The 14,797-nt window shown below is 32.2% G+C and overlaps 1 protein-coding gene across 1 annotated transcript in view; it reads left to right on the top strand.

Annotated features, from left to right (window-relative positions):
* Nucleotides 1-14,684, top strand: part of LOC142326432 (uncharacterized) — a 77,956-nt gene extending 63,272 nt beyond the window's left edge. The window contains exons 16-17 of the mRNA XM_075368931.1: nucleotides 3,789-3,962; nucleotides 9,702-14,684. Coding sequence (XP_075225046.1) covers nucleotides 3,789-3,887 — 99 coding nt within the window. The 3' untranslated portion in view covers nucleotides 3,888-3,962; nucleotides 9,702-14,684. The remainder of the gene's footprint in view (nucleotides 1-3,788; nucleotides 3,963-9,701) is intronic.
* Nucleotides 14,685-14,797: the final 113 nt, after the last annotated feature.

Below are 14,797 nucleotides of genomic sequence, written 5' to 3'. Positions count from 1 at the left end.
ATGGCTGCTTATTCTTTTTAATAAATAAGTTTTTTGTAATGGTAGAATGTATTTTTTACTGCTGTTTACTCCAGCATTTTTTATCAGCGATTTATTTTTATTTCATATTCCTCTGTTAAATAATGATAATCCACATTCAATTATTTCTATTTTTATGTTTTGTTTAATTGTTAGGAAGAAACACATTTTAAATTTCATGTTTGTTCTATTAACATAAATAATTTTATCTGTGCAATTTAATTTTGCATTTCAGTAAGGTTTAAAAAGGTCATTAATTTTTTTTACGAAACTGAAAAGACCATCTGGTTATCATTTCGGAGTGTTTATAACTGCAAATGTTTTTAATTTTTTTAGTACCTATTGTTAAGTAAAATATGCCGGCCAGTCAGTGTAGTGTTTAGAACACTAGCTTCTATATTGATTGGTTTTGGTTTGATCCCGTGCAATTTTTTTTTATTTTAATAAAACCATTATCAGTAAAACAATGATTTAACTCAATTTTTTGAAATACTTTTGAATCATTGCAGTGCAGTCTCAGAATAATATTATATATTATTTATTTCAGAACCAACAGCTACAGTTCAAATAAAAGAAAAGAAAACTCACCTATTTCTAGGGCTTTCAGTTTTACTCGATCATCAGCAGACTAATTTTAGTAATTATACACAATTGTAATTTAAAATATACTAAAAAAGACAGCTGCTTATCTTTAGTTAAAATTACTAAACTAAAGTACTGTGATAATTTTACTGTACTAAAATAATTACTAAACTAGTGATACATATTTATATACAAATGATTTTTTTTTAAATGTTAATTGTATATTTTATTGTATGTAATTTATAGAATTTGTCTCTTGATGATTTAGTAAGTCTCTGAAAGTGCTACAGATAGATGAGTATAACCTTTCATTTTAAGTGTAAAATAATCTGTTGGATTTAAATATTTGTTTTCAAAATAATTATTTTATACAGCGGTATATAATGTTTGAAAAGTGTATTTATATATAATAAAATTAATTTGCAAATTACATTAAAAATGAAATAGCAAGAGTTTCTTTTAAGAAAATAACTATTTTAGAATGAAAATGTTACGAGAAATATAATTTTTTTTTGTAGGACTAATGGGATTGATTTTTAACATTTTTCATGGTTTAAAATTCCATCTGATTGTTCATAAAACTGTGGTTAACTTTATAACAATGAATGATACTTTTCTAACTAAATATAGCATTTTTTATTTTTTATTATGGAAATATACATATAAAATTATAATAGTAAAAAATAGAATCCATATAAATTCAAAATAAATCACATATGTAAAATAAAAATGTATGGTATATTTAACATTTACACAAAAAGAATAATAAGTCGTCTACAGTTTGTAGGAAAAAAAGAAAAAAAACCATTTCCAATATTACAGGGGTCGTTTCTAAAGTTGCCTGATAAAAAACTCAAACATTTTTCATAAGTTTTATTTTTTATTTTGCAATGTAATCATGTTGTTTGATACATTTAGTTCAATGACTTTCAAACTTTGTAATTATCCGTAGCATAATTTGATTTATACAATTCTTCAAAATAAGCAGTTGTCTCAACTTGACCTCATGATTTGAAATGAATCTTAATCCAACGAACCGTTTCTTCTACTTTAGGAAGAGAAAGTAATTACTGAGAGCCAAATCTGGCAAATGTAGCACATTTGGAAGCACTCTGAAGAGTAAGTCATGGGTTTTATAGCAACTACCCAAGACATGTGTACAGATGCATTGTGTGAAAAATTTCTTTCTTTTTGGCTAGATGTGGATATTTAGGCTTAATAGCATCCTTCAATCGGTCCATTACTGAACTATAATACTCCTTGGTGATGCTCCTGATTTTTCAAGATAGTCTCTGAGCACCACACCGCTACAAGAATCTCAGAAGACCACAGCCATGACTTTTCTATAGATGGAACTGTTATCACTTTTTTAAGAATCATTCAAGTAGAATAACTCCTTCTGTATGTTCACCAAGATTGAAGCTTTTAAAACAAAATACTTAATGACAGCTCAAATCTCAATTTTATCCATTTCTCAGAAAATTTCAAAACTTGATTGATTTACTTGATCACCACAAAAAGCAACTAAATGTAAACGTCTGAAACCTTGCAGCTTGCCATCTAAAGGAACATACATGACGAGAACCATTGTCATTTGGTCATACTGGCACTATTTCTGTATAGGCCAAGAACTATCTGAACATCCCTGGTATAATACATAATACTTTTTTGGACATGTATAAAATATCAGCGATTGACTGAGAACATGTATGTAATGGATACAATTGAAAAAGAAATTAATTGAATTTAATAAAAAATATTAAAAGAAAATAATGGATGTAAACAGTTTTAGAAAATTGTACCTAACAGTAGAATATATCAATTTGTTGAATGGATTATTTTTTATTTTATTTTTTTTTGTATCTGTTAATTACTCTTGCAGTAACTCTGCTTCTTCAGAATGGATCTTAAAGAGATTATAATGTTTAAAATAAATATTATAAAATGTTTATGAAAGACATAAAAAGTTTAAGTTGTAGAGGTTGATTTATTTATATTTATTCATTAGTCATTTACAACCGACCAAAGTTAGGTTCAATTACTGTAATTGACAATAAAAAAATCACACTGTTTATGAAAATCACAGTCATTAGAAAAAAGACTTAGAAAAAAAAATGAAAATGTTATTGCAATACAAGCTAACTCCATACTTGTATTATAGTACTTACACTTAAACATACATTTTAAAAGACTTAAACAAAATATAAAAACAGTTTACAAATAAAGAACAAAGAAATATCCAATAAATTATGTAATAATAATAATTTATCCAATACTACAATATCCCCTGTCAGACCTAAGAAGGTAAAAATTAAATATTACATATAAACTGAAGAACCACCATCACGGAAATTCTGTAATTCTTACAGCTGTGAAAAATCAGGATCAGAATGATAACCAATCATTAAAAAAATGTATCATTAAAAAAAATGGAAGAATTCATGGCATAAATACTACTATAAGTTCTGTCTTAAAATAAGCATCGTGGGTTAGGGTTAATTATAGCAGAATTAAAATGGATCTTGTTTTATTTATTTTTATCATTCACTTCCTCAAGCAGTATGTGCCTCAGATAAAACAAGGCAATAACTCTTTGTCTTATTCCAAGAGAATTTGTATCAAATAAAAAAAAAAGATAATAAAATAAATCCTTGTAATGAGATATCCATGTACAGTTTTACTGACCAGAGAGACACAAATGCTGAGATGGCTGGAGCATCCCACCCCCTCGCCACAAACCACGTCAGTACATCTAAACATATACCCCTCATGTTAATATGCAAGCTGTGAAGATAAAAATTCTGTTTATATTTGAGTGACCCTTGTAATTAAATAATAATAATGAAATTAGTTCTGAAGAAGCAGAAATCTCTGTGAGTATTCAGTTCAAATAGAAAAAGCAGAAAAAAATTACATCTTTTATTTAATTTTAATAGATAATGGATAGAATGATAAAAAAGATTACACTCTAACAATAAAAGAAATAAATAAAATTAACTATCATATCTTTTGTGATTGGTGTTAAGCTATGCAAACTATGATGAAATGAAAATAGAAGAAGAATGCAAATCTTTACATCTGTAATCTAACTTTGAACCTGTTAGTTTAAAGTGTATTAACTTTATACATGTATTTATTTGATTTTCATTACTTATACAATTATAAATTTTTTTTCTTATTTAATTAAGGTTGATGAGGTTTTACCATTCCAGTTTTCACAACAGCAGGCTCAATTGCTATTCGCATCTGGCCTGGGGTCACCAGCTTCAACGCAGCACAGTCAATAATAACAGAGTGGTGATGATAATAATAATACCAATTTTATTAATTTCTTAATTTTGTGAGATCAGCTTACAATTTAGGTGAGTACTTTGGCTTGATCTTTTGTAAAAAATAAGTTAATTTCTTTTTTAAGAATAGAATGAAATGAAATAAGTTGACAGTTGACAGATTTGTGGCTGTGATAAGTTATACCCACTGGACATACTTTTTTGTTCAGAACTTCTATGACTAATTATGGGCTAAAAATTCTATTGAAATTTTATGTGCGATAACTCAGATTTCTGAATTGAGTTATTTAATTATTAATTCATTAACCATTTTATGTAAGGTTATTTATTTAAGAAAATGAAGCATTTTTCTTTATAAAAAACAAAAAATGTTTTAAATATGTATAAGTTATATTGAAATAAAATACTATACTAGTTTTTAAAAAAGTACAGTGTTTATAAAAGAGCTCCTCAGTTTCAAGTATTATCTGAATCGCATTATATTTGAAATATTACTTACATGAATATATATTCTAAAAGGGCAAATTCTGAAATTTTTTGATGATTAATACATACCATTCGGTGCTCTGCACATGTCCAGACGGTAATCCAGCTCTTACCGCATACTCACCAGCATGTCGAATGTAATGAATACTACTGCCATAACAATCCTTTCCTGTATGTAATTGATGTCATAGATTTTCTTTGAATAAACAGTGTTTTTCATATGCCCCCACAAAAAAAAAAAAATTACTGGAGTCATGTCTGGCCTCCTTGGTAGCCATGCAATTGGCCCTCCTTCCAATCCACCTGTTTTGAAATGAAATTTCTTATACAGCACAGACATGGTTGGTGTAATGCGGTGGAGCGCCATCTAGCTGATAGAAATTAGTGATACTCTGGTCTCCTGAAGTGCGTCCAGAGTACTGCGGTTAGATTTCTATTTGGTGTTTTTGGCTGCTGGTCGAGTGTGGACCTTCCAGTGGTTTCAGTCAAGCTGAATAGAGCGATTGTGATTGCAGTAAGTACTTTCCAAGTTAGTCTCATCATTTCACTTTCTTCGGAAGGTGACTGGAGTATTTTTATACGACGCGTACCTGCCTCATCGGGGCTGAAAGGTGGCAACGACTTCTGGTTGTAAGTCCCTGTTACAAGCAAGGGAATATTTTTGGCTTTCCTTAGTCCTGCTTGCGCTCTTTTCAGAGCGAGGGCCGTTGTCCGTGGTTTTGTGCCGTACGTGCTCCGTATTGCACTCAATCGATCCAGAAGCGGCTAAAAGGTACAAAGAGTGACAGGGGAATAAAGAAGGTCCCCAGCTGTCCGTGGCTCGCTGCGAGCAGTAGTCACATACGTGGGTTCGCCCAGTGTCATTGTAGAAGGAAGACGGCGAGTATGTCTCGACCCGGTAGTAGTAGGCAGGCTAGGGTATCTCTGGCCAGTTTAGATGACCAGCTGGTAGTTCAGCCTGGGCGCAAGCGGAGAGCGGAGATTTCGCCGTCTCTCTCTTGCTCGGAGAGTGAGTTCTCTGAGGTAGAGATGGTTAGGGCTCCCACCCGGGAGTGTGTTAATGATCTTTGGTGGAGGATTTCGTGGCTTCCCATGGTGTACCTGGGAGCTCCAAGGCTATGCTGGCGGCTGTTCGACAGAGCTTAGACTATCTCTTCGACTTTGTCGAAGGACTCAAGAGTGTCAGCGCAAGTGCGAGGGGCAGAATGTTGCCCTGTTTGCGGCATGTTAGTTGGCCCCGAGGTCAAAGTTGTTGAGGTCCCAACGCCTGCCCCGAGGCAGCAAAGGCGTTTTGCTGATGTTGTCAAGGGGAAGCGTGAGGCTAGTCAGGCTTCCTAGCAGCCCGACGTTCTGTTCGTGAATCAGTCTGAGGGGTCTACTAAAACTAGTAGACAACTCAAGGAGGACTTTCAGGTTGCTCTTCGCACTAACCGAAAGTCTCTCAAGATTAGGGAAATTAAAGAGACCAGCAAGGGTCTTGTAGTGGTTGCAAATGATAAGGAGACAGTCTGAGTCATCCAGGAGTCTCCGGAGGTGAAAAAGCTTGAGGTCCAGGTCGACCCCAAGCGCAAGCGTAGGCCCCGGGTCACTGTCTACGACATTGACCGGCGGTTATCTGATAAGGAGGTTTTGTCTCTCGTGAGGGAGCAGAACACCGAGTTGGATGAGGCTGCTTTTGAGAAAGAGTGTAGGCTACTCTTCAAGACCGGCCGCCGTGAGGGTCAGCGGTATCATGGCGTGTTTGAACTTGGTGCTGGTCTCTTCCAGAAATTTGTGTCAGAGGGTAGATTGTACGTGAATTTCACTTCTTGTAGGGTTAGGGAGTACATTGATGTACAAAGGTGCTTCAAGTGCTGTCGTTTTGGTCACAGGGCCAAATTCTGTAAGTATGCGTCAGTCTGCACGCATTGTGGCGCGGAAGGTCACAAGCGCGACGACTGTCCGCAGAAAGCAGAGGCTCCATCTTGCGTTAACTGTAAAAGGTTACGCAAAGAGTGCAAGCATTCGGTCAACAGTAAGGACTGTGGCTGCTACTTACGTGCGGTAGAATTGTATTTCAATTCCTTGGATAGTTAGTATCCTTCTTTGGGGCATTGTGTTTGCACACAGTTAGGATAGTTGTTGTTGGAGTCTCGGGGTTGTTTTTTCAACACCGCTCATGTAGTTGGGCGATCTGCCAGGTCATTAGGTTACTCTTTAAAATGATCCACCTCATTTCTGATGCGGAAGGCTGTATTCTTACTGCAAAGCCAAATCGCTTCTTTGGCAGTTATTTCTCAACCGCGGGTTTCTGTTGGTGTTGTTCTGCTTGCAGAGTTGATTCTGCATTGGACATGGGTGGATTTGGCGGTAGGTTTTTTCAGTCCCAGACTTGTCTGGGCAGTGTTAGTTTTATTTCTTGATGGTGTCGGCCTGTCAGAGTGTAGGTATCCTAGCAGCTTACGCTGCTGTAATTACTGACTTCTTGGCTTCTCGTACTGTGTTGGCGCTTGCTGGGCCTTGTCCAGTAGGACTCTCGGGTGGCTAGGGCACCGCCCAGGCAGTTAACTGGCCAGAGGTAGGCGCTTTGGCACCGGCCACGGTTAGATTAGTATTAATGGAAGTTGTGTTCGGGGGGGATTTGCTCCCCGTGCACGATTGTTAACTTTAGCATGGCGATTTGTCGAATTGGAGTGCACACCTAATGGGGGTGTTGGGTTAAATTGGTTGCGATCGACCAGGGTGTATTGCGAGAGGCCCTCCTAACCGGAGCTGAAGTGGGAGATTAGAAGTTATACTCAGCTCCTGACAGACCAAACTTTAGGACCTCTGGGACTTGGTTTATTGTTTATCTAGCCGCTGTGCTCCAATCGCTTAAATTCATACGATCCGTTGCGGTTACCGAAAATTGCTGATAGATATGCTGTCGTGGCGTACTTGATGCATCTGCGGCATGGTATAATTTAGATTGATTGTGGTAGGCGCGGGGTCTTCTTCTCTGCAGTTTTAGGCTTTTACTTAGTTCTTGAGGGCAATGTGGTAGCGTTAGGTGTCAGCTGTCTTCTTCGGAAAACAGGACTCATACTATATCTCGTGACGAAAGTTTGAATGTATAACAGAAAATATCCCCGTTAATTTTGTTTTATATAAAAATGATTGGGCTCACAATACATTAATTAGTCTGCACCAAACATTGACTTCGGAAAAGTCATGCTGTTGTTTGATAACTTCATGCGGTTTCTCTGATCCCCAAATCCCGCAATTGTGTCAATTTACTGACAACTAATGTGGAATGTTGCCTCATCTGAAGAAAATGTGGCATTTTACAGATAGTCCTCATTCTCATCAAAGTTATTAAGCATTAAAGCTGCAAACTTTAATCTTTTCACTTGGTTATTGGGTTTGATCTCATGTAAAAGTTGTATCCTATACACATGTAGTCTAAACCTCTTACACACCACTTTGTATACTGTAGATTTTAAGTATTCCTAACTCTAAACAGCTGCTTGCTAATTACTTTTACAGGCTATATGTTCAAGATGCTCGGATACATTACACATACTGTTCAGATATGAACAGCCTGCCTGGTGACTTCCCCTTAAAGACACTGCCGCCTCCTTAAACTGATTAAACCACTGGAGTATTGTTTTGTTCATAGGCGTATTCACTGCTGTATTCATTAAATAGAAATTATGCAGAACTGTGATAACCAATCGGGTTTCGATAAACCATATCACACACTGAGCTTTCTGCTGCAGTTTTCTTATTACTGGGAGTGAGACTGCCAACCAAATATGCAGTGGTCACTCAATGGTGTCAACTGTGATGAATATTTGCAATGAGAAACTAAATAATGTTACAAACTTAAATATGAAAACTGCTTTTAACTTATACCATTATTTCATTACGATATTTTGGAACCAAGAAGGAATTCTTTTATAAACACTCAGTATGTTTTATATATATAAATATATATATATATATATATATATATATATATATATGTATGTATGTATATTGTATTTATCCATTCAACCTAAGTAGAGAATTAATAAATAAAATAAGTAGGATGATACTTACATTATTCCATTATGCATGAAAAAGTGCTTTCACAAATTACTCACATCATCAGTTGTTCCACATAACGTTTTACAAATATTCGTATCAAATTACAAGTTGAAATTGAAATTAAAGATCATTTTATATTATGCTTAAAATTAATTAAAAAATTCTTAAAATTTTGTTTCCAAATTGAAATTAATTAAAAAAATAAAAAATAAAAATTTCATAATATACAGAAATATGAAGTCGTTAATTTGAACTACATAATGCATCTACAGATGTCAGTGGCTTATTGTGAACATTTCGTTCAGCATGGAATGCATCCATGGCAGTAGATAGCTTAAACATTTTTAAATAAAATTTATCTATTTTAAATATAAAACTAAAATTAAATTAAAAATAAAATAAATAATTTAACAAAATAGAAATCCATGTGGACTAGCTGCCCAAAGTTATGCGACTGTCTATGTTCTACTGCATAATATTATATATATTATGTGTCTATATGTATATATATAATTTGCTCTACATAATTTTTCAAATCACTTGTACCAAATTACTCATTAAAATTGAAATTAAAAATCCTATACTACACATAAGATTTAAAATTGTTAAAAGATCCTTTACCAAATTAAAATCAGAACAGAAATTAAAACTAAAAATGTTTAAATTCAAACTTTTTTTTTTAATTTAAATAAAAATTAAAAATAAAAATTGCATGTATTTGAAAAAGTGTGAACTCATTTATTAAATTAAATTAAAATGACTTCATATTTTTTGAGTCTGATACTTAATTTTTTGAGGGATGTAAACAAGGGAAATTCTTACTGACCAGATGGCCAATGAGCCTCTTGAAGACTGTGTTCATAACCAATGGTTGTACATAAAGTTCAAAGTGGGGCTGAGGTGCTTACTGGATAAAACCAGAATTACTAATTCCTGTTAACACCCTTGTTTACATGATGCAAATGCTTTACAAGCTCAGTTATGCATATTTCATCAGACCATTTACTCTACATTGTTTTAATAATCGATGAGTTGTATGTATGCTTTTACCTGTATGTCGACATGTAGATAAATTTGTAAACAATATTGACCCTTTGTGAGGAGTTGACATACATCTTTGTTGCTAGTTAGTTTCACCAGTAACAGTACCTTACCTCCATACTCACGTATCGAGGTGAGTATTTATTATTGAACCATTTACCCAAGTAATCCTAGTAGGTTATGAATATAGTTTTTCTATTTATTTAGAGTTTTGTTTATTTGTTTTTCTTGTTGCAGGTTGTTAAAAGTATATGCTAGTGCAATATATTGAATCAGTGGCATATTGTCATGTAATAGGTATACTAAAATTAAAAAAAAAAAGAATCTTTACTAGTGAGTGAATTTTTTGTGTTGTGATTGGCTAGCAATATTATTAAATAATTATGCTCTCTAATTTGATATTATAATGACTGGACAGTATTTATTTATATGTAATTATTTAAATATGTGCACACTCAATATTCATAAGCGGTTATTCATGTACCGCTTATGAATATTCATTATTATAAAGTGCACTTTGTATTACAGTTAATTGTATGTCAGCTCTTAACTAAATTCAGTTTTCCATTTTGTTACTTTAACATTGTATTATAATGTGAAGGGTTTTCAGTAATTATTTCACAGTATGTATTGCTTCTTTATAATTAATGGTTATGAAACTTACATATTTTATACATATGTTACTACTTAATATGTTTCCTTTGGAAAGTATTGTAATTAGTCCAAACCTGTGTGGAAAACCCCTGTAACAAGGCCAAAACAAAAGTTACAGCTGTTTCTGTTTTCCATTTTCATGTTGAGCTATATTTCAGGCTTTCCTGTGATGAAAGTGTAAGGATAAAAATAGAAAAATTGTGGTATTCTACTCCCAAATCACACCATCAGTATTTACAGTCCCAAATTATATCAGAAGAAAAAAATTATGTGTCCAATTTCTTTAATTAATATTGGCCTCAAAAAATATAAAAATTTTTTTTACTAGGTTCTTTCATGTACATATTCCTCGTCAGTTCATATCAGTTTTTCCAGCTTTTGTCACAGCATAGGAAATTTCTGGCTGAAACTGTGGAAATAAATTATATACAATTTCTACCTAATAGCTTTTCGGTTACCTTGTACTTCATTCACCTGTTTATTACAACACAAAGGCCCATTGGAACACATTCCTCATTTACAGTATCTGTTGTCTATTCTGTAGAGCTCCGGCATTACTATTGCTTTATCAACAGTTCCCATGAGAAATATTTGTTCTCTAACAAAAAATTAATTTCAACTTAATATTTTTCATTGCATTCCATCTTTGCTTGTTCCTCCTGTACAAGACAAGGCAGAATTTATAGCTTTCCTGTCAGACTACATGACTACAGAAATATCACTCAACTTCATGATGTTAGCTTCTTGTCTTCTTCAATCAGACTCTTCATCTAGTGGACATTCAACTATCCTGCTTTATTTAATGGTTCCTAAATGCAGTATTCCTTTTTGATTTAGAGAAATACCATACTGCTTAGAGGAAATTCATTTGACAAAAATGTATTCTTAAGTTCTTTCCTTCAGAAGTATTTTTGATAATGCCACAGAAAACAAAGTCCCATTTCTTCAAATACTCCTGTGCTTCATAGCTTCATACCTGAGTCCAGGTGTTTTTGACCTCATAAACATTTTAAAGCCTCATTTTTCATCGATTTTCATAGTTATAAACAAAGTTTATCATATGCACAGCATTTTTTTCTCTTTGTTTCATTTTTTGCTCTGTCTGTTAAATCAAATTATTTTAAAAGCTATCGGTTGGTACATGTTATGACTCGTGGTATCAGCAATAAAAAGGTCATCCAATGACCGGTACATTCTAATAGCACCTATTTTCATTACTAATATGAAGCTAAATACCTAGAAGTTATTCCATTTTCGCTGTTACATTCAATCTTTCTGATGGGCTTATAAATTACTCACTCGGTTATTTTTTTGATGATCAGTTTGTTAAAAGTCTTACTTAAATATTCTAATGGTGTTTTTTTAGTGGTTTCTGTACATGATTCCCATATCAGGGTCCTGAAAGTCAGTGTTCTTAAATTTCCATTTACATTTTATTTTGAACTCGATATGTTGTTTTTAGGTGAATGGAAAGACCGCTTTGTACTTCGGTTGATATGCAGATAATAGTGTTATCCTTTCATTAGTCTGTGTTGGTAAGAAATTGCAGGAATTACATCTGCTACAACACTGAAATCCTAAAAGGTTCATCACTTATACCTTGAATTTCATGCGTGGAGCAGAAATCATTCATTTTTTCTAATTCATCTTTTTATATTTAATGGAATACTGTCAGAATATTGTCAGCTTTTGATATACAGTCATCAGGTGCATTCATACAAGTATTCTCCAGGTCCAACCCCATAAAATTTAAGCAATATGAGAATTTTTGAAGATGGCCAGTTTTGGAAATAGACGATACATTTGAAGTTAAACACACCATCACAGCTAGAACACATTACTTGGAACAGAATTTTGGGTTATGTTTACAGCAGTAACTAAGTAATTAATTCCTACTGTTCAGGTGTAGCATTCAAAAGAGGAGAGAAAAGATTCCTTGTTTCCCTGTTTTATTCTGAGTAATTTAATATATATTAAATTACGATTGTTTCAGCTGTTGCCAAGTTACAAGGTACTGAACTACATAATGCATGTACAGATATCAATGGCTTATTGTGAACATTTTGTTCGGCATGGAAATGCATCCATGGCAGTAAATAGCTTAAACATTTTTAAATAAAATTTATCTGTTTAAAATATGAATCCAGATGAACCATGCAGCTCAGATTTTGCACTGATGAACTGCTTCACAGCTGTACATTCTCATCATTACTTTGCTCTTTATCTAAATTTTAATGAAGTCAGTGGTGAATTATAGGTTGCAATTTTATCCTCTTGTTTCACCATTACTCTTTTATTAGCCTTTCAAAATCGTTGCACCTCTTTGCTTGTATCTTTCTTCACCTTGCACGTACAATGTTTCTCTAGTTTTCTCTTTAATATTATCCTTATTACCTTCTGTTCCAACATCTTCCTGCTCTCTCCTATATCATGTTCACTAGCTGTCTATATCTCTCAGTTTACTCTACTTTCCATTTCAGTAAATTCTCTAATAACGTCTTCCCTAATTCTGTCCTCTCTTTCTCCCTTCTCATCATCATCCATCTTCTCTTCTCCATAAATCAGACTCAGGACAAAAACAACATTTTACCACAGTAACCTTCCATTTATAATAATAATAATTGACAGCTACATATCTCAATGCAGTTGTAAATTAATCCTAATAAAAATTTACAACATTTATCAGTTCTTAATTCTTGCTCATTATAGTAAAAACGAATAATACATTTTACTAATTCTAAAGGAAGTGCGTTCTAGTGCTATTAAATCTTTATTAGCAGTAGAAAAAAATTTTTTTTTGGTCAGTAACTGTACATACATCTGTTTTGTAGAACTATTATAGGCTGAATCTAAAGTCACATGTTATAATACATGTGAAGAATATTTAACAAACAAAACTTGCATACAGAGCTTTTGACATAGGTTGAAGGCAAACATAAATTTTGATCATGAAGTAAATATTAAATCATTAAATAAATTACTAGCTACCTGTTAGTAATTATTGTAATAAATGATATTTTTACACTAATGCATACCTTTTTTTTGGAATATGTAATTTTTTATCGTGTATCTCTGTTCTGTAAAAGCTAATTTAAAAAGTGAGAGCAGATTCTGTACAAATGATTTTGCATTCCTTTTTTATTAAATAATGTTTATTTATTTTTCAATATTCCAGTTTGTGGAAATTTTTTAATTTGATATGTAGAGTTTGTTATAATTATTGTTAGACTACTATTGTTATTGTTATATATTTTAGATCAATTTACAAATTATTTTTTCTTTTTGTAAATATTGTAAATAATAAACTGTACAAATAATGTTTAATCGATACAACTACTATTATTATTGTGTTATTTTATGTACGTATAGGTTTTTGTGATAAATTAAATATAGTTATTTGTTGTTATTTTATTGTTATAATAAATAGCTAGTGAAATATATATATGTTTATATTTATATTGATTAGTATAAGAAATAGTCATACATTTATAATATCATTAATATAAGTAGTTATCTCGTCTTTTATTTGTATCTGTTTCATTTCAGTAGAGTTTATTGTGATCATGTTGTATTTGTATACTGATCCGTTTTAGAATGATCAAATAAAAAATTGAAGTGAGAATACCAATTGATAGCATTTATATTTTAAAAATTGATGAAGATAATATTTTTTTATCATTGTTGCTTTATGGAATTGACTAAAAATTGTACCTGTATGCTAGAATAGTTTACAATTAGTACCTTTTTTTTTTAGTAAATAAAATGTTACGATTAAGAAATTTAATTTGATTGTCTTTAAAATGAACTTATATTTAAAAATAGATATAAATTATGTAACACAGTCATTGTTTTATTGCCATGATTATTCCTACAGTGTTCGTCATGAAAGATGGCTTGTGTTTAAAACTATTGTATCTCAGTTAAAAAAAAATCACAGAACAAAAAATGAAGGTATCATCAGAAACTGTAATTATTTTTGCGATAACTGGATTCAGTCGATTTTACTTACCATTTTTAGTTTGAAAATTACCGGCGTGAAAAGCAGAAAACTCACGATTTTTTGCACTTTTTTGCAGAACATCAGCTTTGAATTATTATAAAATAAAAACCGATCGAGATAAAACTTTTCTGTTTCTGGAGGTAGATTAAATGATTGTTTCTCAATAATTATAATTAAGATTTAGGCCAAAACTACTATTATTTAAGCGTGCAGAGCAGTTCTTACAAAACAACCTTATCTTTAGTTTCAATTAATATTTTATGTAAAAAACACATTGTTGTAATCCTTGAAACAATTTGAATAAGATTATGGTATTTTGAAAATAAAGTATATAATATTAAGGTTTAATTGAGGTGAAAAAGATATGTACAATCATTCACATAATACAGTCCCAACTACTAGTTGAGCATACATCCTGTTCCTTGCTATACAGACCAGCGATGTGCGGGCATGGTTTAATATTGCCTTTCACACACTTTTATCAGATTTTTTTATACTTCAATATTATTATCAATTAAAATTTTTGTAAGTAATATTACAAATGTAAAAACCATTATTATTACTACTGTTACTACTACTGTTGTTGTTATTTTCTTCTTTTTTTCTCTTTTTTACAACTGTTTACAATATTTCTATCAAAGATTCATTTGTATAAAAAGAATAACAGATTACAATAAAC

The sequence above is a fragment of the Lycorma delicatula genome, chromosome 6, assembly GCF_047948215.1.
Source record: "Lycorma delicatula isolate Av1 chromosome 6, ASM4794821v1, whole genome shotgun sequence".
NCBI classification, from domain to species: domain Eukaryota; kingdom Metazoa; phylum Arthropoda; class Insecta; order Hemiptera; family Fulgoridae; genus Lycorma; species Lycorma delicatula.
This window is presented reverse-complemented; position numbering and strand designations above follow the sequence as displayed.